The sequence below is a fragment of the Trachurus japonicus genome, chromosome 5 (genome assembly GCF_045865225.1).
Source record: "Trachurus japonicus isolate A0001 chromosome 5, Traja_1.0".
Lineage (NCBI taxonomy): Eukaryota > Metazoa > Chordata > Actinopteri > Carangiformes > Carangidae > Trachurus > Trachurus japonicus.
The window spans coordinates 3,706,407-3,733,638 of record NC_140911.1 but is presented as its reverse complement, the minus strand read 5'-3'; the positions used below and the strand labels follow the sequence as shown (position 1 = coordinate 3,733,638).

General features: G+C 39.6%; 1 protein-coding gene across 1 annotated transcript; it reads left to right on the top strand.

The window, feature by feature from the left end:
• Nucleotides 1-932: 932 nt before the first annotated feature.
• timeless (timeless circadian clock) lies at nt 933-22,396 on the top strand. Its single transcript, XM_085775686.1, has 30 exons — nt 933-1,077; nt 2,905-2,987; nt 3,279-3,432; nt 3,540-3,654; nt 3,752-3,814; nt 3,930-4,031; nt 5,601-5,756; nt 5,863-5,996; nt 6,862-6,949; nt 7,079-7,255; nt 7,990-8,207; nt 8,293-8,396; nt 9,620-9,789; nt 9,876-10,001; nt 11,369-11,520; nt 12,314-12,411; nt 13,384-13,504; nt 13,594-13,795; nt 14,726-14,865; nt 15,583-15,662; nt 15,787-15,910; nt 16,556-16,638; nt 17,304-17,458; nt 18,298-18,547; nt 19,262-19,330; nt 19,449-19,567; nt 20,218-20,494; nt 21,475-21,526; nt 21,631-21,731; nt 21,959-22,396. The coding sequence occupies exons 2-30, from the start codon at nt 2,906-2,908 to the stop codon at nt 22,081-22,083; spliced, it is 3,837 nt and encodes a 1,278-aa protein (XP_085631812.1). The 5' UTR covers nt 933-1,077; nt 2,905; the 3' UTR covers nt 22,084-22,396.
• Nucleotides 22,397-27,232: the final 4,836 nt, after the last annotated feature.

The window sequence follows — 27,232 nt, the reverse complement described above, 5'->3', positions numbered from 1 at the left end:
CCAAGCCTTTTGATCTATATAAGCAGTTGATTACTATATCCGTGACCACTATAAGCGGTTTCCACTGTATTCTGTTTGCACATGTGCAAGTAGATGAAAAATTATTTACTTGCACTGTCTCAAATTTTATGGGCGAAATGACCCCATTTCGGAGCAAGCCTGGAGCCCTGGACTAATGCTAAGATAACACTACACATTAGCAAAAATGTGGGAAACGTGATATTGACATTATAAGAAACCAAACAAACTCACCTGAATGTCAAACAGGTAGCCCTGCACACCTTCTAAAGTTAAGCACTACCGTAATTCTGTTACACAGTCTGTCACTTTTTGGTGTCCAAAGAAACTCTTCCGATGGTCGTCTGAGTTTTTGCAGCACGTTCGTGTAATAATTAGCAGGTGACATGTTGTGAGTTTTTACAGTCAATTTGCTGTCAAATTGAACTTTTTTCTGAATGCGTGCTTTTGCATGTGTTGTTTTAAGTTATGTAGTGAGTTGAACCCGGGCCACCGTCTGTTTAATTACTATTTACTGTCTTTGGTAAAAACTAATTAGAAAAGGCGTATTTTGTCGGACAATCAAATTATCAATGTTGAGAAATGACAACAACAGCCCAAAACGCCAAGAAGCTTAATAACCACATTGATAAGACGGTTTTCCTAACGGCTTATGCCCTCAGTTTAACCTTTCAGGCGACATTGTGGCTCAAACTGAAGGCAAATCTCACTGTCTTCCTAAAATCTGGCACCCAGAAGATAAACATAATCAATCACATTCTCTGATCTATCAACAAGCTTTACACAATTACCATGTCACTAGTAAACGCCCTACCTGTCGCTAAACCGCCCGACAACCTGATGCCTGAAATACCAAACTGAGGGTTGCCATGTGCCTGTTAATAAGAGAAGTGACGACATTCTACTTCCGCTGTATTGGCGCGAGACTTGTCCGAGTCGCCGGGAGTGGGACTAAAAAAAAACTACTACCAGCGACGTCCTGATGAAAAAGAGCCAAACTTTCCAGCGGACAGTCTGTTAAACACGACACCTGTAGAGGAACAACGTCCACACCGCCAGGTAACTCACTGAATATGTCGGTTTTTATTCCTCTGAACCAGAGCGCGCTCCGACCGTTGAGAACAGGAGCTAACAGTAACTGGTGGCTACATAACATTAGCAGGTGGAAGAACAGCAGCTGTTGTTGTTGTTAATGTTGACATTTTATTAGACAATAGACAGCGCTTATGGTGTAGTCGGTCACAGAGAAACATATTTAAACCATATATAAGTTAGTAAAGTATATTTGCCTGTGTGAATCGAGGTTTATGAACCTAAACTTGTACAGTAAGTTACTTGAGTAAAACTACGCCAGCAGTGATATGTCTAAACATATACATGTAGATAAGTTGGAAATAGTAAAATAAAGAGACGGATAGTGGGGGTTGTCTTATAAAATATGCTGTGTTGGATGTTTATTATAATATATTTCAATGCCACATGATCCAGATGTTATTGCTAATATTTACTATTAGCACAATATAAGTATATTTATGGTGTAGTCTGTATCAGAGAAACATATAAACCACTTTAAACCCTAAAAAAATCACGTGTTTTCACTCGTCTATTTTGTATAGTAAAGTATATTTGCCTGTGAATTTAGGTTTATGAACCTAAACTTGTTCAGAAGTTGAGTAAAACTACTAAGTTATTTTACAGCTCTAAGCCAACAGTGATATGTCTAAACAAATACATGCAGATAAGTTGGAAATAGTTAAATAAAGTCACAATAAAAGTGACAGATAGTGGGGGTTGTCTTGTAAAATATGATGTGTTGGATGTTTATTATAATATCTTTAAATGTCACATCCAGATGTTATTGCTAATATTTACTATTAGCACAATATAAGTATATTTATGGTGTAGTCGGTATCAGAGAAACATATAAACCACTTTAAATCCTAAAAAATCATGTGTTTTCACTCGTCTATTTGTATACTGAAGTATATTTGCCTGTGAATAGAGGTATATACACCTAAACTTGTACAGTACTTGAGTAAAACTACCAAGTTACTTTACAGCTCTACGCCAACAGTGGCATGTCTAAACATATACATGTAGATAAGTTGGAAATAGTAAAATAAAGAGACAGATAGTGGGGTTGGTCTTGTAAAATATGCTGTGTTTGTTTGGATGTTTGGATGTTATAATAATTGTCAATATCACATGATCCAGATGATATTGCTAATATGTACTATTAGCACAGTGTAAGTATATTTATGGTGTAGTGACGTGTCAGAGAAACATATTTAAACCACTTTAAATCCAAAATCATGTGTTTTTACTTTGCCTGTGAATAGAGGTATATAAACCTGGCAGCAGTATTTGCAATAGAGTATGATTAAGACAAAATAATAAATAAGAAGAAATAGACATATATACACATTTGAATCATGGTTTGTGCTAAGAGCAGCACTGATTTACAAAATCTCCAAACTGTCAATATCACATATTCACATGGGATTGCTATCAGTAACACTATTAGAAACACTTCTGTCTTGTTGTGAGATTTTTTTCAAAAGTTGTTTTCTGGTTGCATGTTTCTGTCTTTGCATGATGTGTTGAGTTGTTGTGCGTTGACCCCTCCAGGCCACCGTACAACACTAAACTCCCTCTAAATATTCAGATTTGATAAAGTCAACACACCAAACTTGATCACACACAGTGGAAAAGTTTAAGTTTTCTCATACTAGCTAGCTGTCAGTAAAGATGAGTCGGGTTAAGGTGCTCACTGCTTTAACTGCTCAGGTTTTTGTGATGCTCTATTAAACTTGTTCATCATTGACTGACACTGATATTATAAATGTTTTTGTCTCTCTCTTAATCTTCCTGTGTGAACCTCCTCAGGATGAACTGTGAACTTCTGGCGACTTGCAGCGCTCTTGGTTATCTGGAGGGAGACACTTATCACAAGGAGAGTGACTGTTTGGGTAAGTGTAGTAGTAAAATATTCAGTTACAGTCAATATGTTGTTTATTTAATTTTTTTACATTTTCATCTCCTTTTTTTTCATAATCAGATTTTATTTTATCTTCACTTTACATAAACATACTAAACAAAACAGAAAGAGAGAAAGCAACAACATATCAGCAGATAAAGTCATACGTGTCCTTGTACATGTAAAAAAAATCATGTCTTTGCAGCGGTCAACTCAGTCTGGGACCTTCACCTTCTAACATTTTAATCTTTTACCTATTGTCCTCCTGTGTTGTGCGTTGCAGAGAGTGTAAAAGACTTGATCAGGTATTTACGCCATGAAGACGACACGCGTGACGTGCGTCAGCAGCTGGGAGCCGGTCAGATTATACAGAACGACCTTCTGCCCATTATCACTCAGCACAGACAAGATAAAACCTTGTTTGATGCCTGCATCAGGTAGGAACCTTAATGCTGTTAATATGTAAGAACTAAATACCACTTTTACAAGTCAGTTCTGTTTTAATAAACATTTTGTCATGTGTTTGTTTTTGTTTTTCTCTCAGGCTCATGGTCAACCTCACTCAGCCGGCGATGCTTTGCTTTGGAAAGATCCCAGACGACCCGGTGTTCAGACATCACTTTTTGCGAGTGACGTCTCATTTACAAGCCTATAAAGAGGTGAAGTCTCCTTTTTAATTTTCATATGTTTGTAAATATGTAATAGTGTTGGTGTGAGTTGGATTTTAAGTTGTTGTCTTCTGCGTTTATTCTTCAGGCCTTTGCCAGTGAAAGAGTGTTTGGCATTTTAAGTGAGACGCTGTACAACCTTCTGCAGCTGGTGAGTGTTTCACTGATAAAACATCCAACTGTTTGTGTGATGATGATGATGATGTCAGATGAAATAACCTCGGTTCCTGCTCGTCTTCCTCCTCGTTCACCTTCGTCTCCGTCAGGACTGGGAGCAGAGGCAGGAGGAAGACAACCTGCTGATCGAGAGGATCCTGCTGCTGGTCAGGAACGTGCTGCATGTCCCTGCAGACCCGTGTGAAGAGAAGGTCTGACTCTAACCACAATATAACATCATGGAACAGTTCAAACACGCATCTCAAAAAGAAACAGGTTTAATACTCAACTCAAATTTAAGTTATAAAGCACATTTAAAAACAACCTCAGTTGCCCAAAGTGCTGCACAACATAAATACAATCCAGTGCCAGCAATATTAATTACAGTGGGAAAAACACATGAATTACCAACATAGATTAACAACAGAAGTTAAGACAATAAAAACAATCACTAAAATAAGGTAAAATACAAATAAAAACTATACTGATAACAAAATAAATAGTCAGTGTACAACTGAACAAATACACACAGCTTCTTTATTCACATCTTGCAAACAGAGTTAATCAAATCAGAGTTGCTGTGTGGTTTTCTGTCTTTTTTCTTCTTCTTCCAATTAACAATTTCAATATTTTAATCACTGTGCAACTGGCACCTATCAGACACCTTTAAGGTGGAATGTTTGCATGACACACACTTAAGTGATCATTCTAGCACTAAAATATTATCTGTTGCAGGACTCACTGTTCTTCTTGGCCCCGTCCACACGAACCCGGGTATTTTTGAAACCGTGTGTTTCTCTACACGGTTTGGCCTTTCGTCCACACGTCACCGCAGTTGTGGGTTTTTTGTAACCGGAGTCCAGGGTGAACTTTTTCTAAAACTCCGGTTTCAGCTTCATGTGTGGACAGGAAAACCGTACATTTTTCATAAATCCCCGCCCCCCCTTAGTTACTGTTGCTAGCATGTCAAGTTCTCGACGCTGACCATGCGCTGACCACTCAGACGCTACTGTGAATATCAATAATCACTAAACATGCGGACACTAATACAAAATCGCGTTGTCACCATATGTAAACATAATGTTGATATGGCGAAAACAGGCTTTTATCAAGTTGTAAATTGCGGTCACTTCCCCACTGTTTTGCATCCTCCCGTCCTGTACATTTGTTTTCAATGAAGCCTTTCAGAATCAATCAGTGGATCGATGGATTATCGTTACGATGTGTGTATTTGTGTATTTTACGGGCGGGGTGTTAGTAGCGCGGACTCGTCTCGCGGTGCCGGTCAGTTTGAGCTGTTTGAGCCTCCACTCTCTCTGTACAAGTTACAGCTGATTTCCTGTTAGGAGTGATATCTCCACCTACTGCTTTGGAATGCACATGACATTGTTTAGATGGATTTGCGGTTTCATGTGGACGGAGTTATTTTTTGTCACACCGGTGGTGTGGACGCAAAAAATGTTTTAACCGGGGTCCATAAAAGTTCGGTTTCAAAAATACCCGTGTTCGTGTGGACAAGGCCCTTGTCAGTTAAAATAGTTTATTTTGGACACTGGCTGTAATGTAACTGCTGCATAATAGATGGAAATCTCAACATCTGAAGAGCCTAAAACATTTGGTATAGACAAATAATCGAATATGACAGTATACATTTATATACTTCTCTGACAATAATCGTAGAAGAAAATCCATAATAGTGACATCACTACTCTGGTCATAAAGACGAACTCTTTTCCAGCTGTAAATCCAACCTCTCTCTTTCTGTCTCTCTCTCTCTGTAGAAAGTGGACGATGACGCCAGCATCCATGACCGCGTGCTCTGGGCCATTCACATGAGCGGCTTCGACGACCTGGTCAAGTTCCTGGCGTCGGCGCAGAGCGAGCAGCAGTGGAGTATGCACGTGTTGGAGATCATCTCGCTCATGTTCAGAGATCAGGTCAGACTGAACAACTTATTTTAAGGTTTTGATTGACAGAGCAAACCAGCTGTTTTTTTTCTGTTTTAATGAGTCTTCCTTCTTTTTTAAATTTTGTTCCCGTCAGACCCCGGAGGCGTTGGTGAGCGCCGGTCAGGCTCGTTCAGCTGAGGAGAAGATGAAGGACTCTGAGGAGCTGGAGGCGCTGAGGCAGAGGGAGCAGGCAGAGAAACGCTCCCGCACATTACAAAGAGGAACCAGGTGACGAGACGAGACGATGCTCCGTTTGCTGTCAAGATACGTTTTTTTATTCAAGCACAGTGATCTACACTACTCAGAAAAAAGTTAGGGATGTTTGGCTTTTGGATTCAATTTCAGAATGCTCCTAAAATGCACTACAACCTTTACAGGTGAACTTCATTTAACCTTCTCTAAACTTTTGAATGCACACGTCCAGTTGTTCAATGTTTCAGTCATTATTGAATAACCTGCTGTTCTCTAACAAGGTGATTAACCGTCTGGTTTAGTGGTTCAGTTGTCATGGAAACACTAAATGTTCTGGGTCAGTGACAGTTTGTATACAGTCCTCTTCTCTCTCCCTCTCCTCTCCACCATGTTACCATGGTGACATCATGAGACCAAGACGACACTTTGATCAAACTGATCAACTTATTGAGACATTGAGATGTTTGTTGTGCTGTAGCCACCACTGTTGTTAGCTTTAGTTTGAGATAAAGAAATGACCATTGCATCCTTCTACTTAAAAGGCTTCATGACAGAATATCACTGCAGCAGGAACTTTTTATAGGGAGATTCTGGTCAAATATCCCTAACTTTTTGTGAGTAGTGTATATTAAACATGCAGACATCTTGTGACAGATTAACTGGGGGTGCCGGTCTGGCTTCTGTTCACATTAACAGACATTTGGACCAGGGCGGGGACAAACTTTTGCATGAAGACACTGTATGTGTTTATAATGTTGTAGAAATCTTTTGTCATCTTCATTATACAGAACGGGTCAAATATTCCTCCTCCCTCCTCGTAAAGTTGTTTTAGAAGTACAATCATCGGAGTAGACGTGTGTGTGTTTTCCTCTCTGTTTCACAGTTGATGTTTTTCTTTCAGACACTCTCGTTTTGGAGGCTCCTTCGTGGTTCAAGGTCTGAAGGCGATCGGAGACAAAGATGTGATCTATCACAGAAATATTAACAACGTGAGCAGTGCAGCAACTCCCACTCACCTGAAATATAATAATATAAACGTAACTCGATCTGATCGTCTTAAGTTTTAATGCAAATGTCATATTTTTCTTTTCATCTTCGTTTTTCTGCTTGTTTTTCAGTTCAAGAATTACACTCATGACACGGGTAAATCAGTGAGACGTGTTCCTAAGAAGAACCGTCAGATCAAGGACAGTCAGGACAAACGGCGCTCGGCCTTAAACGTTCGACTTTTCCTGCGAGAGTTTTGTGTCGACTTCCTGGAGAACTGCTACAACCGTCTCATGTACCTGGTCAAGGTGAGATGATGTTAAAGGCATAGTTCAAGATTTTGGCAAATTGACCCATTGCTATAGTCATAGCGGTAGGTTCGTTACCTTTAATTGTCGGTGCAAGCTATTTTTAGAACGGCGGAGCAGAGCCGTGAGCTGCTCAGAGCTACGCTACAGAGGCTCATGGGATTTCTTGGTTTCCCTCATCAAACTCATCAAATACACAATCCAACAACTCCACAACGCTCTGGTGGACAAGTTGTGACCTGCACATTCACCACGCTATGAGATAATAACAGAACGTTGTTTTAGAGGGAAGTTCATGCAAAACCGCTGATGCACGTTGCCTTCAGGGACAGTTTTTCAGCAAGCAGTCTCTGAATTTACCTCTAAAACAACTCTGTCTGGTAACGTTCTGTTATTATCTCATAGCGTGGTGAATGTGCAGGTCACAACTTGTCCACCAGAGCGTTGTGGAGTTGTTGGATTGTGTATTTGACGAGTTTGATGAGGGAAACCAAGAAATCCCATTAGCCTCCGTAGCATAGCTCTGAGCAGCTCACGGCTCTGCTCCGCCGTTCTAAAAATAGCTTGCACCGACAATTAAAGGTAACGAACCTACTGCTATGACTATAGGGGTTGGGCCAATTAGCCAATATGTTGAACTATCCCTTTAACGAGTCTTTGATTTATTTCTGACTCTGTTTTTGTGGACGAGGATAAAATACTGAAGAGGCCGTCTCTTTGTTTTCTTCCTGCAGGAGAATCTGATCCGAGAGCAGACCCAGGAGCACGATGAGAGTTATTACCTGTGGGCTCTCAGCTTCTTCATGGCCTTCAATCGTGGCAACGGTTTCCGTGCCGACCTGGTCTCCGAGACCATGTCCATCCGGGCGTTTCACTTCATCGAGCGCAACATCACCAACTACTACGAGATGCTGCTCACTGACCGCAAAGAGGCGACGTCCTGGTCCCGCAGGTGACGAGAGCGCCGAGAAACAAACACATCAAACCAGTGAATCGACCACAGACTCATGTCAGTTGTTTGTTTTTGTTTTTCCCAGGATGCACCTGGCTCTGAAGGCGTATCAGGAGCTGCTGCTGACGGTGAACGAGATGGACCGCTCACAGGACGAGAGCATCAGACAGAGCTGCCATGTGATTAAAAGTAAGAAACTCAGAAGCTCCAGTTCAGATAAATTGATTGATGAATTGTATTAAAATGTGAAATATAAGCCTGTTTTAAAGGGAAACTAAGCAGGATTTTTTCCATGGCTATGCAACATTTTTACCTTGATTAAAAAGCTCCGGAGTAATTGTGATAGTTGTGATAGTTAAATTCAAATTTCACTCATTATCTACTCACCCTCATGTGGACTAAGGGCTGGGAGAAGTTTCAGAGTCCTCCGTGGCTTCTCTGAGTTACAGGGGGTCTCGGCGTAGCAGTGCATGTCCATATAACGGTTGCAGATGGATACCAACTGTCTTCGTAACAAAAAGACACACCAAAAAACATCCAAATACCTCCATGCTGCTCGTATGTAATGTCCGTCTTGTATTGAAGCCCCGAAATGCGAAATTCCGAAAAAAATTAAATAAGTCTATATTTCAAGCTTGTTGGACGGACCAGGAAGAGGACAAATGAATGCACATGGAGGAGAGGAGGGTTAGAGACACAGAGGAGGAGACACCAGACCTGGAGAGTTCAGATTTAACATAATGCAATGCTTTAAATAAGGTTATGGACAGTTAACAAACCACCTTTTCTTAAACAGCCAATCAATGAGTGGAATAGGCTCCCTACCAATATAAAAAAACATCCTTGATCATAATCTCTTTTGTCTTGAAACACAAAAATGGCTCCTTGCCTCACAGTCTTGTCAGCTTTAACTTGACCTTGGTGATACTGTCTGTGATTTATGAATGGGCAAACACGTGGTTCATATAACATGTAGGCCCTGTGGGAAAACCCACTTGAAAATCCATTTTAATTTCTGTATTGTAGCTTGTATTTGTGTTATCGATACATAGATTTGTCCTTGTAACATTTCTGTATGGATTTTAAATTACTAGTGTGCTGTGCATAACTCCTTTACACCACAGTTTACCATCGCTGGTATCCAGGACTTTGCTGACACTTTATATTCTCTAACAAGCACTTTGCAAACTTTGCACACTACTCTTGCCTTATACCAAGCACTACTTATTTATTATATGGTATGTCATGCTATTGTAGTGATTGTGGTTTAATGTTGTGTGTGTATTGGATGTTTTGTATGCATTGTTTTATTGTATGGTGTGCTTTATGTTTTATGTTGGACATAAAATAAAATAAAATGAAAAGAGATGAAGAAAATAATTTCCTGTTTTCTATTTCCTGTCATTCCCTAGGCAACATCTTCTACCTGATGGAGTACAGGGAGATCTTCCTGACGTTGCTGAGGAAGTTTGATGAAACCAAGCAGCCTCACTCGTACCTCATAGACCTGGTGGAGTCCACTCACCTCTTCCTGCGCATGTTGGAGCGTTTCTGCAAAGGTCGCAACAACCTCGTCGTCCAGGTGAGCTCCTCTGTTACATTAAACGTTTAGTTTCCCGTTAGTGTCGGCTTTAAAAGATTTAACGTCTCTGTTTCACGCTGCTGCAGAGGAAGAGGGTGAAGCGGAGAAAGTCTCGAGGAAAACAGAAACAAGCGGCTCCAGAGACGAGTCCGGAGGCGCTGGCGGAGAGCTGGAGGATCGTGGAGGAAGAGCTGAAGACTTCAGGGTTTCAGGTCAGTGTGGAGAGAAGAGAGCAGATGTAGCTCATGTATCTGACACCAGACTCTTTAACTCTTTATAGCGGATTCTGTATTTTGTTATTAAGGCTATAAAATGGTCAGAAGATGATCTTAAGTCTGTGTGCTTTGGCCTCTTTTTCCAGGAGTAAATGATTATTTCACATGGTGTGGAAGTATTAGCAGTTTAAATAAAGAAAACACTAAATTAGCTTGGTTTTTTTTAGGAGTTTAGTGAGGAAAAAAACTGTTACTGCACATGAAGTTTAGATTTGACATTTGAAGTGGAAACCTGTACATGTTGTGAATCAAACTCAGTCATTTTTTAATCTAGTGCTGCGTTCAAAACAACTCAGAAGTCGTAAAAAAAAACGAGCTCTTAGTTGTCAAAAGTGAAGTGAACGGCGTTGAACTCGGAAATTACAGGTCGGAAACTCGGGTATCATTTCAGAGCTCAGATTTTCCGACTTGATGTCTTGCACGACAACATCAAAACATGGCGGCCCTCGTCTTAAACGGTTAGAATAAAAAAAAAAAGTAAGTTATTTGTTGAGGTTTTAATGCATATTTTTTGTGTTTTATGAATTGCAGTATATGAAATACGTTCATATTAAGCTGTGATTGTTGTATTGTGTGAAATTGTGGTCCTCGTATGTAACGGAAATAACGTTTAACGGTTATCTAGGCTGTAACCTTATATGTATGTGCACTCATCTGCGGCGTCTCCTCTCCTCTTCGTTTGCATCCAAAATAAACATAATTTGCTGCTGCATATATTTCTCGTATTCAGCGATGAGCCACAATATGCCAAACTTCTTTTGGGTATCCATGTTTTTTCTCTTCCGAGTTCCTGCAGCGTGAACGCAATGATGTCGGAAGTCGGAGTTGGGAATTTCCGACTTCCAAGTTGTTTTGAATGCACCATAGGACTCTGGGTTTACAAAACAAAAAAAACTGTGCAAAAGTACACATGTTGGGAGAAGTGTTGCCACACTACATGCACGCACAACTTAGTTTTTTTTTCCATCAACTGATCTGCGGAGAGCGATACGAATGGATCAACAGATCAACAATGATCCGTTGCACCGCTAAAACACAAACACACACTCACAATGTTTCTCTCAAAAAACACCACAGGATCACACAATGTCTCTTCTGTTCTATATCTTTCACTTCTCCACTCTAGCTCTTTCTGTTTTCCCTCCTTTGAAAATGAAATTGCGGGCATTACGGTAATATATATACGTATATGTAATAGTAAAACTCCTCATATAGTGAACATAGCTCCGGTGCTTTCGCAGCAGGTAAACTTTGGGTTAACTATCCCCCCAAAAACATTTACAAAGTCTGTCTTCTTTGTGCAGCTGTCGGCGTCTCTAAGTGAAAGTCTGGTGCCGTTCGATGCCACATCTGAAACTCCTCTGGAGGAGCAGCGGACCGAGGCCATGGTGCGCGTGCAGGACGCCCTGCTGGCTCGGACCGGACCGGAAGCTCTGGGAATGCTGCGAGCCGCCCGGTCAGTTAATTACACGTCAGACATGCTGCCGGGTCTTTGAAGAGGGTTTAGTTCTCTCTAAATACTTTCAGACCTACAGGGAGTTCTGACTTGACCTTTTTTTGTCTTATGTCTGTGTGTATTTTATGTCATTTTAGTGTGGTTGTACCTTTCACTATTGTATATTTTTATTATTTTATGGAAAGCACTTTGACTTACACAGGTTTTTAAATGTGACCTTTATTTTATTTTATTTTATTTTACTTTATTTATTTATTTATTTATTTATTCACAAATCATTTTGAAATACTCCTGAGTAGTTTTTTATCTGGAGACGCGGGAGGGGGGTTCGTAGTCCATCGAAATCCTAATATGAGATACAAAAACGTCCATAAAACTACACAAAAACCATTTAATATTCCTCCACACTGCTCGTCCACTGCAAAAGTGTCCTGAAGGGAGATAGTCCAGAGTTTACTGGAAACAACCTCATTTAGGACGTTTTTACAGCCTCAACAGTCCTGGATTGAATTTGCCTGGGACGCGCTCTCACGTTCACATGCATGAACGTCAGAGCGCAATACAGGACTGTTTAGGCTGTAAAAATGTCCTAAATGAGGTTGTTTCCAGTAAACTCTGGACTATCTCCCTTCAGGACACTTGGATTGCAGTGGACGAGCAGTGTGGAGGAATATTAAATGGTTTTTGTGTAGTTTTATGGACGTTTTTGTGTTGGTCCCTATTACTAATGACTGAATTTCACTTTTTGGTGAACTATTACTTAAGTTTTTAAAGATTTTTTTTTTTCATTCAGGGAGGTTTGGCCAGAGGGAGACGTGTTCGGTTCGGCTGATGTGGAACCTGAAGAGGAACTGGAGCTGCTGAAACAGATCCTGCACGCCAACCTGCCCAGTACGTCTGGTCATCGTCATTTGCATAATGATTCGTTTTTGAGCATCTATTAAATCTGAAAAAGAAAAAAGCTCACACACATCCAAAATGTAGCCAGGTGCTAAGTACAGGAAGGTAAAGGGACAAAAAGGTGGAAACTAGCCACACTGTATTCTCCCACAATGTTGAATAATTTATTACAAGGACAACGTTTTAATAAAGATCAAGAGGTCATAAGGAATCCATAGTAAAACAATACAAAGTCTATAGATATTCATTGGCATTGCAAGTATTAGAATGGAAAGAGGTTGTCGTATTTGATGAGAGTAAGGTTGGTATGGAAAAAATATATACAGTATAAGATGGGAAAAATAACTTTTCTCTGTAAACACACATTTTCTCTGTTTCCAAAGGGAAAAATACATATAAGGGGTTCCGATTCCCTAAGAAGTAAGGGAAATGATGTATACAAAACATTTTTTTAACACAAAATATACATTTTAAGCATTAGTTCTACAGATAATTAATGAATTCATGATGATATCACAACCCAAATTAATACAAGAAAAATATACAATGGAGTCTGGGGTATAGCTCCAAAGAAAATATTATAAACATATATATGTATAGGGAAGAGGGGTTCCTCTTCCCTATACAAAGAGGGAAATGATATGTACAGAGAATTTTGATATAGAACGTGTAAAATAGGCTATGGAAACACACTTTCGACACTGGTTCTATGGAAACATAATAACCCAAATGTATAGAAAACAAGTAGGGCTCTAATTGACTGACCCGACGAAGAGCCAAACACTCAAAACGTTGTCCTTGTCCTTTTATCATGTAATCCTCTAATTAATTATTCAGTGTTTTGGGAGAATACAGTGTGGCGAGTTCCCTCCTTTTTGTCCATCTAGTAAATCTGCACATTGTTTCCTACGTTAAAAAAAACAAAAAACTTTTTGATAAACTAACCTCACGTTTTGGTTTCAGGGTCTGCTCCTCCCGATCCGGTGGTGGAGGAGGACGATGACGGAGCCGAGATGGAGGAAGAGGAGCTGGAGTCGGTCCAGGTTTCTGAAACAGACTTCAACTTCCTAGACTTTATCAAGAGGTGAGGAAAACAAACAAACAAACTAACAAAAACCTGTAGTGAGCCTCGTCTTCTTCACCTTCTCTTCTTCCTCTTCCTCCTCCTCTCAGGTTTGCCAGCCCCAACATCGTGCGTCCGTACATCCTCCTGTTGAAGACGTACTCCAAAAACACGCCTCACACTAACCACTGCATCGCCCGGATGCTGCACCGCCTCGCCGTCGACCTGAAGATGGACGCGCTGCTCTACCAGCTCTCCGTCTTCAACGTCTTCAACAAGATCATGAGCGATCCCGCTGCAGCTGCATACAAGGTAGAACAGTAACACCATAGAAGATATAAAAGTTTAATGTGGAGCAGCTTCTGGGCCCAGTTGTCTAAAAGGGTTTATCTGGATCAGAAGTATCCGGATTTTGAAATCTTTGAATTCTTTTGCCTTTAAGGATCACATTTTTATTTTTATCCCAGTTGTTCAAAGCAAAGTTGGATCAGTCTGATCCAGATACAAACTTTTCAAGATGACCAAATCCGGATAATGAGTGTTTAAATGCGCCTGTGTATCACACTGAGGTCTGTAAACAACAGGTAGAACAGCAGCATGAGCTCACTCAAAGTGTGTTTATTTGAAAACGGGGTGTCTTTTAAACAGCCAGACCCCATCTAGTCTGGCAAATATACAGTACATTAGTCAAATACATTGTGAATATGTTTAAAATTTAAACTTCAAATTTTAAAATTCATTAAATTCAGTTTGGGGAAAAGTTATTCAGTTGTAGAATATTCAAAAGTTAACTTTATTTTCTAATCACTGTTATGGTTTAAAAATCAGGTGCAACATATAAATCATTAAATGTATATACTGTATACGACATTATAAATATTGTTTATTTGACCAGTTTGAATTTAATTTAAATCACATTTTGTTCCTGAAATCCACCTTGAATCCACCAAACTGCTGGGATCAGAATAATCCAGATGTTTTGGATCAAAATTAACCCGATCCTACTAAAAACACAAACTGAGGGTTTGATCCAGATTAAAACCAAGATTGGATCACATGATCTAATCTGATCTCAGGATCTGTTTTTTTTTAGTTTTGAAACAATCCATTTTTAAGATTTGATCTAATCCATTATCCTAAATCCGATCAGATTACCTTTGAACACCTGGACCGGTGATATAAAGTCGACTGTGGGTTTGATACCGGAGCTGAAGTTTTCTCTTTTCTCCTTTTCCGTCACAGGAACTGGTGACGTTTTCCAAGTTCGTGCTGAACCGCTTCTTTGTTGTGGCGGCTCAGAACAACAAGGCGTACGTTGAACTGCTGTTCTGGAAGAACGTGGGGGCCGTACGAGAGATGACAGAAGGCTACAGCAAAGAAGGGTTTGTTGCTCCCTTTTTTTTTTGGTATTCAATACTCTTAAAGGGATAGTTCAACATTTTGGCAAAATTGCCTATTGTCATAATCCCTATAGTCATAGCAGTAGGTTCGTAGGTTCGCAGTAGGTTCAAAAAAAGATTAGGGAACCATGTTGGCAGATCAGCGCAAACACAAAGTTACACAACAACCATGTGTATTCTATGCCAGTTGCAAAACAAAGACGTGCCCGAGTGGTAAAGTTTGGCAGAGGAAGATTTATTTATTTATTTATTTATACAAAAGTATAAAGTTGACGACGGCTCGTCTGTAAAACCTGCTGCAAAAAAGCAGCAGCTAAAGGAGGAAATGCGTCTGATATGAATCATCACCTGCAGGAAACACACCTGGTTTTGTACACAAAGTAAAGGTAAATGCACAGTAACTGGGTTAAATTACATTAATGTCAATTTACCTAACATAACATTGGATTGGTAGAAATTTAAATGTTAGTGTGTCATTTATAATAATAATAATAAAGAAAAATAAATGCTTCAAACTTAAACATTTACCATAGATGACAATTAATGACTTTAGCATCGCGATAATCATAACACCGTGATTATTTCTCTGACAATAATCGTACCAAGAAAATCTATAATCGTGACATCGCTAACACGGTTGAATCAAATCTTTGGTTCTGTTGTTTAAAACCTCGTCTGTCTTTGTCCATCGTGTGTCAGAGAGGGAAAGAAACCAGCCTGGACCGAGGAGGAGGACGACGAGTTGCGTCGACTCTACGAGGAACACCGCGACTCTGAAGGTTCAGCTCCTGTTTTTAACTTTAGTTTGTGCATCTTTTCTGTCTGTTAAGTTCTGCAGAGTGAAGTTATCGACTCCATTTCTTCTTCTTCTTCTTCTTCTTCCATCGTCTTCTTGTGCTTCAGTTCCAGATATCGTGGAGACTCTCCTGCCGTTACTCAGCAACAGCTCCCGCACCCGGCGCCAGGTGGTGACGCAGCTGGTTCATCTGGGCCTGGTGGCAAACGCCAAGGAGCTGAAGAAACAGAAGTAATCTTCATTTTTAATTCGATATTGCTTAATGTGAATAAAAACATGTGGATGGAGACGTGGTTACTGATGTGTCAGTGTCGTCAGGAGGAAAATAACTTGAAACTGACTAAAGTAAAAAGACCAGAGGACGTTCTCCCAGAAGCTTTGTAAGATAAGATAAGATATACTTTATTGTCCCAGAGGGAAATTTATTGTGGGCAGAAGTGTTGACAGATGTTTGTTTATTAGAATAATTCTGTTGAACCACAATTCAAAACCAGTGTCTGATTTTCGTTATTTTTCACATTTTCTTTTACTTTTGTCAGTTTCAAGTTACTTCAGTGACAATTGCAGGTTTTTCTTTCTTTAACGGAAGGGTACCAACAATTGTGTCCACGTCTGTTGGCGTTTTTATGGCTTTATACATCACTTTAGATAAAAACTAAATAAGTTTTTGGCGTCAAAGGTCACTGTGACCTCACAAAAAATATATTTGACCATGTCCTTATTATTTTTGCACAACTCAACTGCCTCATAGTTCAGCAGAACCTCCTCTGGTCTTCACTCGGTGCTGAACAGGACGATGATCTCTGTCACTTGGCATAAAACATAACAACACACGGTGGTAAATTTTAATTTTTACGATTTTTATTTTTCCAAAAGGATAGGCACCCGCATCGTTCTGTGGACCGAGGAGCAGGAGCAGGAGCTGCGGATGCTGTTTGACGAGTTCAGAGATTCAGACGGTACCAGACTCCATTTTTGTGTCTCAAATCAGTTTCACCTCTGTGTCAGTCGCAGGAAAACTTTAGAGAAAAAAGAATTTAGAGAACATACCAATATTTTATTGACTAAGTCAGGGTTATTGAAAATTAAAGAGATGAAGAAGATGAAAATCATAGGAGGAGATTTGATTTCAAGCATCAAGTTGCTCAGACCACCTTAAAACAAATGTGCACTTCTGTGTCGGAGTAAAAGTTTGGATTTCTCAACAGAACAATTTGAAGTGTTGTACAGATATTTTTCATTTTAAAAAAAAGCATACACAGAAACAAATTAGAAAATATACATTGGACATTTCACTAGATGTTCAAATTTTGAATTGTTTTGGTTTTATAAATTAATTTTATATTGGTTGTTTTGTTTTTTGTTGATGTGATTAAGGGTGTAGGTGACTGGAAGTGACAGACAATCTAAGATTCTTTGAGTTTAAGTTTATTCTTCTTACTGCTCCTTTTCCAATCATGAAAGGTGTTGATTTGAATGCAATTATAGATTTGTGTACCATCATATTGTATTGTACTCTACACTTTCATGAAAGGAACAAAGAATGAACTTGAGAATGCATTTCCTGAATTAAGTGAAGAAACTGAATGATTGAATGGTTTTCTATGTGACTGTCCTCTTACAGATGTGCTGGGTAACATCATGAAGATGCTCACAGCCAAACGGTCTCGCGCTCGAGTGGTGGACAAGCTGCTGAGTCTGGGTCTGGTGTCGGAGCGGAGGGAGCTGTACAAGAAGAGGAGTCGGAAACCTCAGGGGAAGAGCTCCGGGAGAGGAATGGTAACCTGACTGTGCATGTTAATAATAAATAATAATAAATATAGGTATATATATATATACATAGGGATGTCAGGATTATTTGTTTTCACAATTAATTGCCACGCTTATTTAATCGTAAAGGTTCCTAAATCCTGTCATTTTCCAAAAAAAGATTATGTCTGAACAATATCAGCAGATCAGCGCAACATGCACGGAACGAAAACAAAGTTACACAACAACTGCGAGCCAACCGTGAAGTTTGGCAGAGGAAACTGATTCTCTTCAAACAAACATGTTTTTTGAGGACACTTTGATGATTTGATGTTAAGTTGCAAAAAGCTGTAAATGTTCATCATTTTACTACTAAAACATTGCTGCCTGGAGAATTACATAATGAATTTTCAAACAGAGCAACAATAAATGCAGATGCAAATAATGAAAAAAACAAAAGAAAACATGTTAAGTCGATGACGGCTCGTCAGCCTGTCAAACATGATGCAACGACGTAGCGGCCAAAGGAGGAAATATACGTCCGATATGAAACTCACCCAGCTTTGTACGGCGAAGTAAAGGTAAATACACAGTGACTCGGTTAAATTACGTTAATATCAATTTACCTAACGTACCTCCCTCCGAAGGAATAATAATTAGTCCTGTATTAATAGATACTTTAAATAGTATTTAATTAGTAATGTAATAATATTTTCACTATATTTGATTTTACATATTCATCGTGTTGTAAAATTATTTAATTTAATAATCCTGATGATTTCTCTGACAATAATCGTACCAAGAAAATCTATAATCGTGACATCCTTATATACGTATATCTATAAATATATTGTGTTTCTGTGCCGCAGACTGAGGAAGAGTTCCTCACCGGACTGACGCAGGAGTCTCCAGACGATTCTGTGGACAGAGACGAGGAAGAGGACGAAGAGGAGGACGAGTCTGAGGAGAGTGAGGAAGAGGAAGAGGAAGATAGAGATGAAGGTGGAGATGAAGATAAAGACCGTGAGAGGCAGGGATCGCAGAACGGAGCGAGGAGGAGCCACGGGGTGGAGAAGAGAGCCGACCTCGTCACCATGGTGACAGCTTTAAAACTGCAAGGTGAGACAGAAAGACAAACTACCTGATGAGTTTATCATTTAAAGGTTGGATTTATTTTTCAAGATTTGATTTGATTTGATTTATTTTGGTCAATCGACAAAGCAACATAAAAGAACAACTTTAAATTTAACCGAAAAGGCCTAGATCTGGCAGATTGCCCATTTCCTCTTCCAGTGTTTTTGCAATGATAATGACACCATCAAATATACAACACCATTTAACAATTCAATTCAATTTATTGTCACTTTCATGAAAAAACCTTTGTTTAACATGGGAGCGAGAAGCCGTTCTCCCTGTCAGTTAGTTGGAGAAAGTGCATTTGACAATTATTCCAAGCAAGAACTGAACAACACTTACAGTAACTACCAGAAAACCTTTTGTTTATATTTATCAATTAATTAGTTTTTGAGGAGACCTTTAAATCTCTGAAGAGACCCACATAATTACAATTAATTCTCAAGATTGTTCCATATGTGCACCCCAACCCTTTTACAGAGATGGATGAACCTTCAATTAGTCCGAGATTTTAATTTTTTAAACATATGAACTCCTTTAAATTCATATTTGTAATCTCTCTTTTCAAACATATTTACAGCAAGATGATGCTAGAGCCAGTTTTTATCGGTTTAGAAAATATATAAAGACATTTTATGATGTTTTATGAACTTTCTTGAACATGTGGAATAAAATAAGTTTCTTGTTCTTGTCTATCAGGGATGTCCGGCCCGTTGTTGTGGCTGCAGAACCGTCTGTACAAAACAGCCGACGACCGTGAAGAAGACGGTGAGTGTTCCCGGAAAAACACTTTCCTCACTCATTCACTTTTATTTCTTTATTGAAAGTTGTTTTCTAGTTTTAGTGTGAGTTGATGGGATGTTTGTTTTATGGTTGACTCCGTCAGGTTTCTCTCAGCCCGCCGCTCTGGTCCCTCTGACCGAGGACAATGAAGAAGCCATGGACAACAAGAGCTTCAAGAAGCTGCTGCGCAAACTGGGAGTCCGAGCTCCTGCAGATGAACAGGTGTGTGTGTGTGTGTGATATTTCTGTAGAGGCTAAGCCAGTAAATAGAATAGAATGTGTGTATTGTCTTTGCAACAAGCACAAAGTGCAGTTCAGTGTCATTAAGAAGAAAACAATGAAGGCAAAAACACAGGTTAAAAAGAACACTCTCAACAAGCACACCACACGTACACACATGTTGCACATGTGATTCAGTTAATTAATCAGTCGGCTGCGTTTAGAGCAGTTATGGCTCTTGCATAAAAACTATTTCTCAGTCTGTTTGCATTTCAATAGGAAACATAATTGACTTGCTTCTCTACTATGACAGATGAATGAAAGTCCACTTGAATTTTTAGTTGCGATGCACAAAATTAATTTATCTGACGTCTAAACTTGCAAAATCACACGTTCTCAAACCAATGCATCCACACGGAGCGTAATGCTGCTTGGCTGAAAGACTTTGCATTCGCTAAATAAATAAGTGCACAATGACAGTATTGGATTTGAGACAGTCGAAATCCACACACTACAGAGGTAAGCACATAATGTAGATAGTAAACTACATGACAGTGGACTCATGGAAGTGTGGGAAGTGAGACACAGCTTCTGTTTGTCTCTGTGTTTGACTGCAAAACAATAAAGTTATAATTGACTTGTTTGTTAATCAGGAAACTTTCTGGAGAATCCCGGCCAAGCTCAGCGTGTCACAGCTCCGGAGCGCCGCTGCAGCTCTGAGTCCCACAGAGGAGGAAGCTAAAGGTGGTGAGGAGGAGGAGGACGGGCCGAGGAGTCCAGCTGGAGATCCCCAGGAGGAGGAGGAGAAAGAGGAGAAGGAGAAGGAGGAGGAGGAGAAGGAGGAGGTCTCAGGTGAACAGAGAGCTCAGGCTCTCAGAGCTCTGCTGCTCGCTCGGAAGAGGAAACAACCCCCCGGCTCCGAGCCGACAGGTATGTGTGGGAACTTCATGCTCTCTGCCTCCTGGGATCAGATGACTCCACTTAATTACAGCTCTGTCTGTCACAGCCGGTGTAAAGCGACACCGTGCACAATTAAACCTGCCTCCTATATAATATAAACTGCTTCGGTTTGTCAAGCAGCCAAGAATAGATATAAAGAATACAGCCAGGTGTCAAGTGTCAAGTGGTGCAACCAGTATTCTTTCATACAGATCTTAGATATATACAGGAAAATAAATCTGGACTCAAATGTGGAATAAATGTTATATTAACAACAAATAATTTGTCACATTACCGGTATGTAGAAAAAAAGTGGTGTTTTTAAGAGATGTCCTGCTCAGTATTGCCATGCATTCACATTTTGAATATAGAAATACAGCAAAAACAATCTGTTTCAATTTAATGTTTTCAGAATGACAGTATTTTCTATAAGTACACTTAAAATATTTAATATTTATCATTCTTTTGTGATTCAAAAATGTTCAAATCTCATTTCAAATGACACAAAACCAACATGAATACAAAATGTACATTTTAAAACATCTGATGCATGCTATTAAAACACTTTTTAAATTTATTTCTGGATTGCGCATCTTGCCAATCCTTATACAGATAAAACCAAAGTTAATACGGGTAAATACAGAAACAAATATAAACACATGGGAGTTTCTGTCTTAGCAATCTGTCCATATTTCTGTTTTCTTTTACTCATCTCATCCATTTCTTCTTTCACCTTTTCACTCATGGTTTTCAAAATGTCGAACATAGAAAAGCAGCAACGCTAGGTTAAAAATGGAAAGTGTAAAATCACACGTAGCGATCAGATTCCTCCGGAGCGTCGGTTCTTAGAGGCCGGATGAGAAACCACAGGGACCAGCAGGTTTTCTCCAGGTGCAGCGTTTTTAAAAATGTGTTGTATTAAATCTGCTGCTTAATGTGTTAAAGTGTTAGGTGTGTTTGTTTGTTTTCAGCTCCAGTGTCAGACTCCACCCCCTCTGAGAAAACACACAGTCCAGCCGAGAGGTGAGGAATGTTTTTGTTTATCAGTTAAGCTGAGTAATGTGTTATTTTTAGTTTTAATCTCCTTTAATTCTTCTTCAACTTTTTTTCTGCACAATCACCACCAGGTCCCAGAGCCGCAAGACGTCAGCGAAAAGGAGCAGGAGCCGAGTGTTGGAGGACGACGATGATGATGAAGAGGAGGAGAAGGAGAAGGAGAAGGAGGATGGTACTGTTCTCACATTAATCCTGACACAAGTGTTTTGTTTTATTATTATCATGTCTAAAAGTATAGATATGGACATAATGCACAAGCAGATTCAACAATAGAAGAAAAACAAAGACAAATAAGCAAAAGATATGAAAAAGAACAAAAACAAAAATGAAAATAAGAAGAAAAGTCACGAAAAAAGAATTTAAAAAAGGAATAATCCGCAGCACTTTGTGTGTTTACAGGAGACTCCTCCTCTGTGATGGACGTGGATGGCGATGCAGATTCAGACGGGGAGTTGAACACCTCTGCTCCTGTGAAGCGACGACGGAAGATGGTTTTAATCGATGAAGAGGATGATGAGGATTAGTGACGGCCTCTAATGGACTCTTAAAAAAAAAAAAAACTGTGGACAGAGGAGTAAGACACAGACAGACGTCCCCTCTCGTCTCTCTCTGGAGAATCTGAAAAATGTCCAGTCAATGGAAACGTGACTAATGGAAAACCAACAAACAGCCCAAAGCAGCAGAGTCTCTGCCCTGTTTATACATAAATCCTATTAAACTGTTTAGTTTTGTTTTCTCTCTTTATATTAAGCACTTGATTTTGTGCCTTTGTGTAGTTCTGCTTAATCCTGGTTAAGTTCTTTTTATCTGTTGTTGTCAGTCTGAGAACAGTTTGGAGAAAACTTGTAACTGAGTTTCTGTGTAAAATTAATTAATCTGGTTAAATAAAAAAAAGAATCAATCTTGTAAAATTAAGTGTTTTATTCTTTAATCTTGCACTGCATCATTTCAAACACTAGAGGGTGCCGACATGTTGAATGCACAGCTTTGATGTACTCAGTGGAGGAGTTAACTATGTTATAAGTGGAGTCACTTTATATCCCATTAGAACCTGTTAATGAGCCACATTAGAATAAAGTTATAAACAAAACTTTATTCACACTCCTCTGCAGTGAGTAAAGAGATCAATCACAGTTTTAATATCTGAAACTACACAAATGTTTTTTTGTGGATCTTTCTGTGTATGTGTGTGTGTGTCTGTCTGCAGTCGCTGCCTGTAGTCGTCCACGTTTTCCAGCTGTGGAGCGGAAGGTGGTCTCTTGTCCTCACATCTGGACCACGTTAGTAACTTCCTGTCGCTGCATCTGCTCCGCTCTGCCCTGCAACCCCCCACCCCCCATCCCACGGAGCCAGGAGCCGACCTGACAGTCTGCAGACACCGCTGTGAGTTAAGCATGTGTGCACAGTGTGGGGAGGGTGAGTGTTGTTCATGGAGGTTAAAGGGATAGTTCACCCAAAATTGAAGTTTCACTCTATCTACTCACCCTCATGTGGACTAAGGGCTGGGAGAAGTTTCAGAGTCCTCCGTGGCTTCTCTGAGTTACAGAGGGTCTCGGCGTAGCAGTGCATGTCCATATAACGGTTGCAAATGGATACCAACTGTCTTCGTAACAAAAAGACACACCAAAAAACATTGAAATACCTCCAATATTTAAATTAAAAAAAATTTAATAAGTCTGTATTTCAAGCTTGTTTGTAGCGGAAGCTCCTCTTCTCGTCCAAATTGGAAGAACTGGGAAGAGGAGCTTCGAGAAGCTTCCGCTACAAAACAAGCTTGAAATATAGACTTATTTAATTTTTTTTGGGACAATTTCGCATTTCGGGGCTTCAATACAAGACGGACATTACATACGAGCAGCATGGAGGTATTTGGATGTTTTTTGGTGTGTCTTTTTGTTACGAAGACAGTTGGTATCCATTTGCAACCGTTATATGGACATGCACTGCTACGCCGAGACCCCCTGTAACTCAGAGAAGCCACGGAGGACTCTGAAACTTCTCCCAGCCCTTATTAGTCCACATGAGGGTGAGTAGATAATGAGTGAAATTTCAATTTTGGGTGAACTATCCCTTTAAACGTATATCAGAGTTCAAACCAAACTAGGTTTTTATATCAGCCTGCAGGGAACATATTAAAACCATCATACATACAAACGTTTATAGGAATCTTCCTATTTGCATGTTCTTATCAATGGGAAAAATACCTGCTCTACACTGACTGGCCCGAGTCCAACATTTTAATTCATATTTTAAAAAGATTGCAACATTAAGACACTGTAACCTGATGATTTACCATCCATGCACCGGAGTGACTTGCATTAACTCATTGAAACCGAAACATGAAAGGAAAACGCCTGAGGAGCTGCGTCGCGTACATGTGAGTAACAGATGCATTTTATGCCAGTTATTGTGCAAACTGTGTGGGTAAATGGAAACCAGGTGCTTTATTAATGGAAATGAGGGAGTGAGGTTTCATTGAAAAGCTAAAGGAAAGTCATAAATTATTTCTGGTGTATAGACTAGATATCATATCGTATAACACATTAGGCCTGGATCTGGAGTTTTCAAACAGTAGCAACACAGAATGAAAAGGTGAATCAGACTCTCTGCTGTTGTCGTTTCCTCAGGGCACAGTCTAATCGTTGGGCACATTCTCTGGAAATTCATCTGCGACTGCGAGGGCTGGAAAAATTCACCTGCAATGAGTTTTGTTTTTGTATTTTACCACGAAACCTGTTTAGAGCTGAACTGAACTACGTATTGTGCAACACAACACGAGACGACTCGGAGATGTGATGTGGGATTGTTGGAAATTTCTCTCTCAAGTTCAAGATGTGTTTTTTTTCCTTTTTGGCCTTTTCTTTGTTTGATTTTGTGAAGCAGTGATTCAGACTTCACTGGAAGGGAGAGGACAACATCTTTACTTACTTCATATCTTTCCAGAAGAAGAAGAAAAAGAAGTGGGAGAATATGATAAACGAGTGTGGCTCTGATCCACAGTGACATCAGACACTTCACACACAGAGAGAGAAAGAGACACAAAGGGGACGGTGCAGTTTCTCAGTTATTAAATCAACTGTGTATTTTGTCCTCAGCTGTTTAGCCAAACAACTTGTCTGTTGCTAAATCTTCCTGGAAACGCATTCATCATGATGAGCCAGTGAAATATTGAGTTAGCAGCAGCGAGGCCTGCCAGAGCAATCACTTCCAACCTGAGCTGAAGAAAAAAACAACAAAACAAAAACATCTCCATATGTCAAACACTGGTCGAGGTAAACACTCAACAACACGTGGGTGTCCTTTCTGAGCTGTTTGTGTTGTGGCCTCTTCAGTCTGTGCAGTCGTTCATGAATAAATAAATAAATATAATCCTGTTCCCTGGCACTCACTCACACTCACTTTTTCCACATAACTTTCGCAGCAATTGTTTTCTCATTAAGAATGAATGGGAACCGTTTTCAAACTCTTCAAAATCCTCTGCTTCTTTGAACTTCATCTACTTCAGCATACTTTCAGCTACAGACTTCATTCAACTTCTAAAACGTTCACAAAATGTCCAACTATTCAGATATAACTCAGCTTATTGATATCTTTAACAGTTTTTGATTGATGACAGTTTAAAAATCATTACGAAAATTCAAATTTATAATGGGTGTGTATTGCGCGGAATGTTCCGGGCTAGAGTGGGTGACATCATCGGCAAGAATGGGAGAGGGTCTAAAAAAATCGTCTGAAACTTTTCTCTTTCTCTTGTTCTCCCGGCCACAAATTACACTCTACACACATGAATTTCTCCACAGTTGTAGACAAACGTGTTCTCTCTCACACAATGCGCTCACAAAAGCACAGAGACTAACAGAATTTGAACTGGAGGCCTCTGAGTGCAGCCTGATCCATCCCTACTGCCCATTGACTCCAATACAAAAGTACAGTTTTAGTGTTTTAGTTTTAGTCGTGTCTTAATTGTGTCAAAAAACAACCTTAAAAAGGTTTGAAAATCAAATCTAGTGCCTTTAAGCAATTTAAATGCATGTTTAAAGTCAATGTAAATGGATTAATAGCTCTTTACAAGCTCTTCACATGTCCCAGTTCTTGGTAATGTAATCTGATTACACACAACTTTATTGGATAGTGACATCCACATGAAGTAAACCACTGCTGCTCCAACTGAGACCTATTGAGTTCATATTGACCTGCAATAATTAACTACACATTTCTAACTAATCAAATTGCCAAAACCAGAGGAGACAGATTAACATTTTGACCTCTGGAGGATGTGCCATTTTTGGATTTAGCGTTTTCACAAGGATGTCAATCATAATCAAGGATGTAATTTATTACTATTACGGAGGAAAAGTGTCTTAAATTTGGACAATTTGGGCTCAAATGACAAAAGACAACATGGAAAGTAAACCGAACCAGGTTTAAATTAAATGTTTTGGTGACCTTTCTGATGAGCCATTGATGTTAAGTTGTATAAAATAAGTCAAAGTAAGTTATCTGTCTGAGGGGCCCCAGCCTATATTATTTGGCCAACATTATTTTTGATTAATCACATTTCTTTTCAGATGAGACCAGAAAAACTTTATTAATCCCTGCAGGTTGACAGTTTTGACGGTTGAAACACTCACAGCTCCTCCGTGTGTCATTATCTGACTCACTGTTCTAGAGTTTATTCCATTAAATGTTGTTTTTGTTAGTTTGTTGTTAGTTTTTCTGGCTGATAACGTTATTAGAGCCACAGAAACCCTTGTTAAAGTGGTTTTTATTACCCTAACCATGGGTGCAGATCCCGGGGGGGACATGCCCCCTGCCCCCCCCCAATTTCTAAAAAACATGAATTGTCCCCCCCAATAAAAAAATACCCTAAATTATTCAAAATTGAACAAATGTATTTTCAGACTTCACATTCTTCAAATTTTAGATTCACATCAAAATTCAAAATTCACATCTTTTACCAGCATAACTGGCATGGTAAAAACATGATCAGTTGGTTTACACAACTTGGTTAGGGCTTCATATTTTGATATCAATTAATCATGCATAAAGTAGGCTAATCCCATACACTGGGAGAAAAGGAAGATGGTGAGAAGAATTGGGGATCTGGGTCAGAGGGAGGCAAAAGATAATGAACGTGTGTAGACATTACATGCCCGAGACCCTTAAAATGATGATTTACTAATATAACAGTTGAGTAAGCAGTCATACGAAACAAGAAAGGTGAGCACAATAAATGATTCCCTGTGCAGTACTTTTTGAATGATATGGCGAGCCTCTACCAAGTTGTGATTTATGGTGGCATCATGGTATGAGTTGCATATAGGCCTACAGGCAAAAAAATATATAGGCTATCACTTTTGTGTCCCAATCAGATCTGCAGCCCTGAACCTATAACGTTACATCAGGGCTGGATTCGACAGGATGGGAGACAAAAGAGAAACTGTAAATAAATAAACTTTCAACGTTCATTGATCAGAGATTAGATCTGAGTGATTTAAAAACCAAAACTGTAACACACCCATAGATTTGCCGCAGGTAGAACTGAACCAGCCCGGGGGAGGAGGAGGAGGAGGAGGCCTGGGGCTCATCTGTTGCTTCCTCCCCCCTCTCCCTCTCCTCTTCTCCTCCCCCCCTTTCCCTCCTCCTCCTCCTCCCCTCAGCTCTTTTTCCAAC

What these genes read in the sequence shown, in the direction of transcription:
- timeless (XM_085775686.1), top strand. Translation starts at nt 2,906, where the DNA reads ATGAACTGTGAACTTCTGGCGACTTGCAGCGCTCTTGGTTATCTGGAG. An exon ending in CGCTCATGTTCAGAGATCAG is followed by an intron (nt 5,757 to 5,862) that starts GTCAGACTGAAC and finishes TGTTCCCGTCAG; the next exon opens with ACCCCGGAGGCGTTGGTGAG. An exon ending in GAGCTGCCATGTGATTAAAA is followed by an intron (nt 8,397 to 9,619) that starts GTAAGAAACTCA and finishes GTCATTCCCTAG; the next exon opens with GCAACATCTTCTACCTGATG.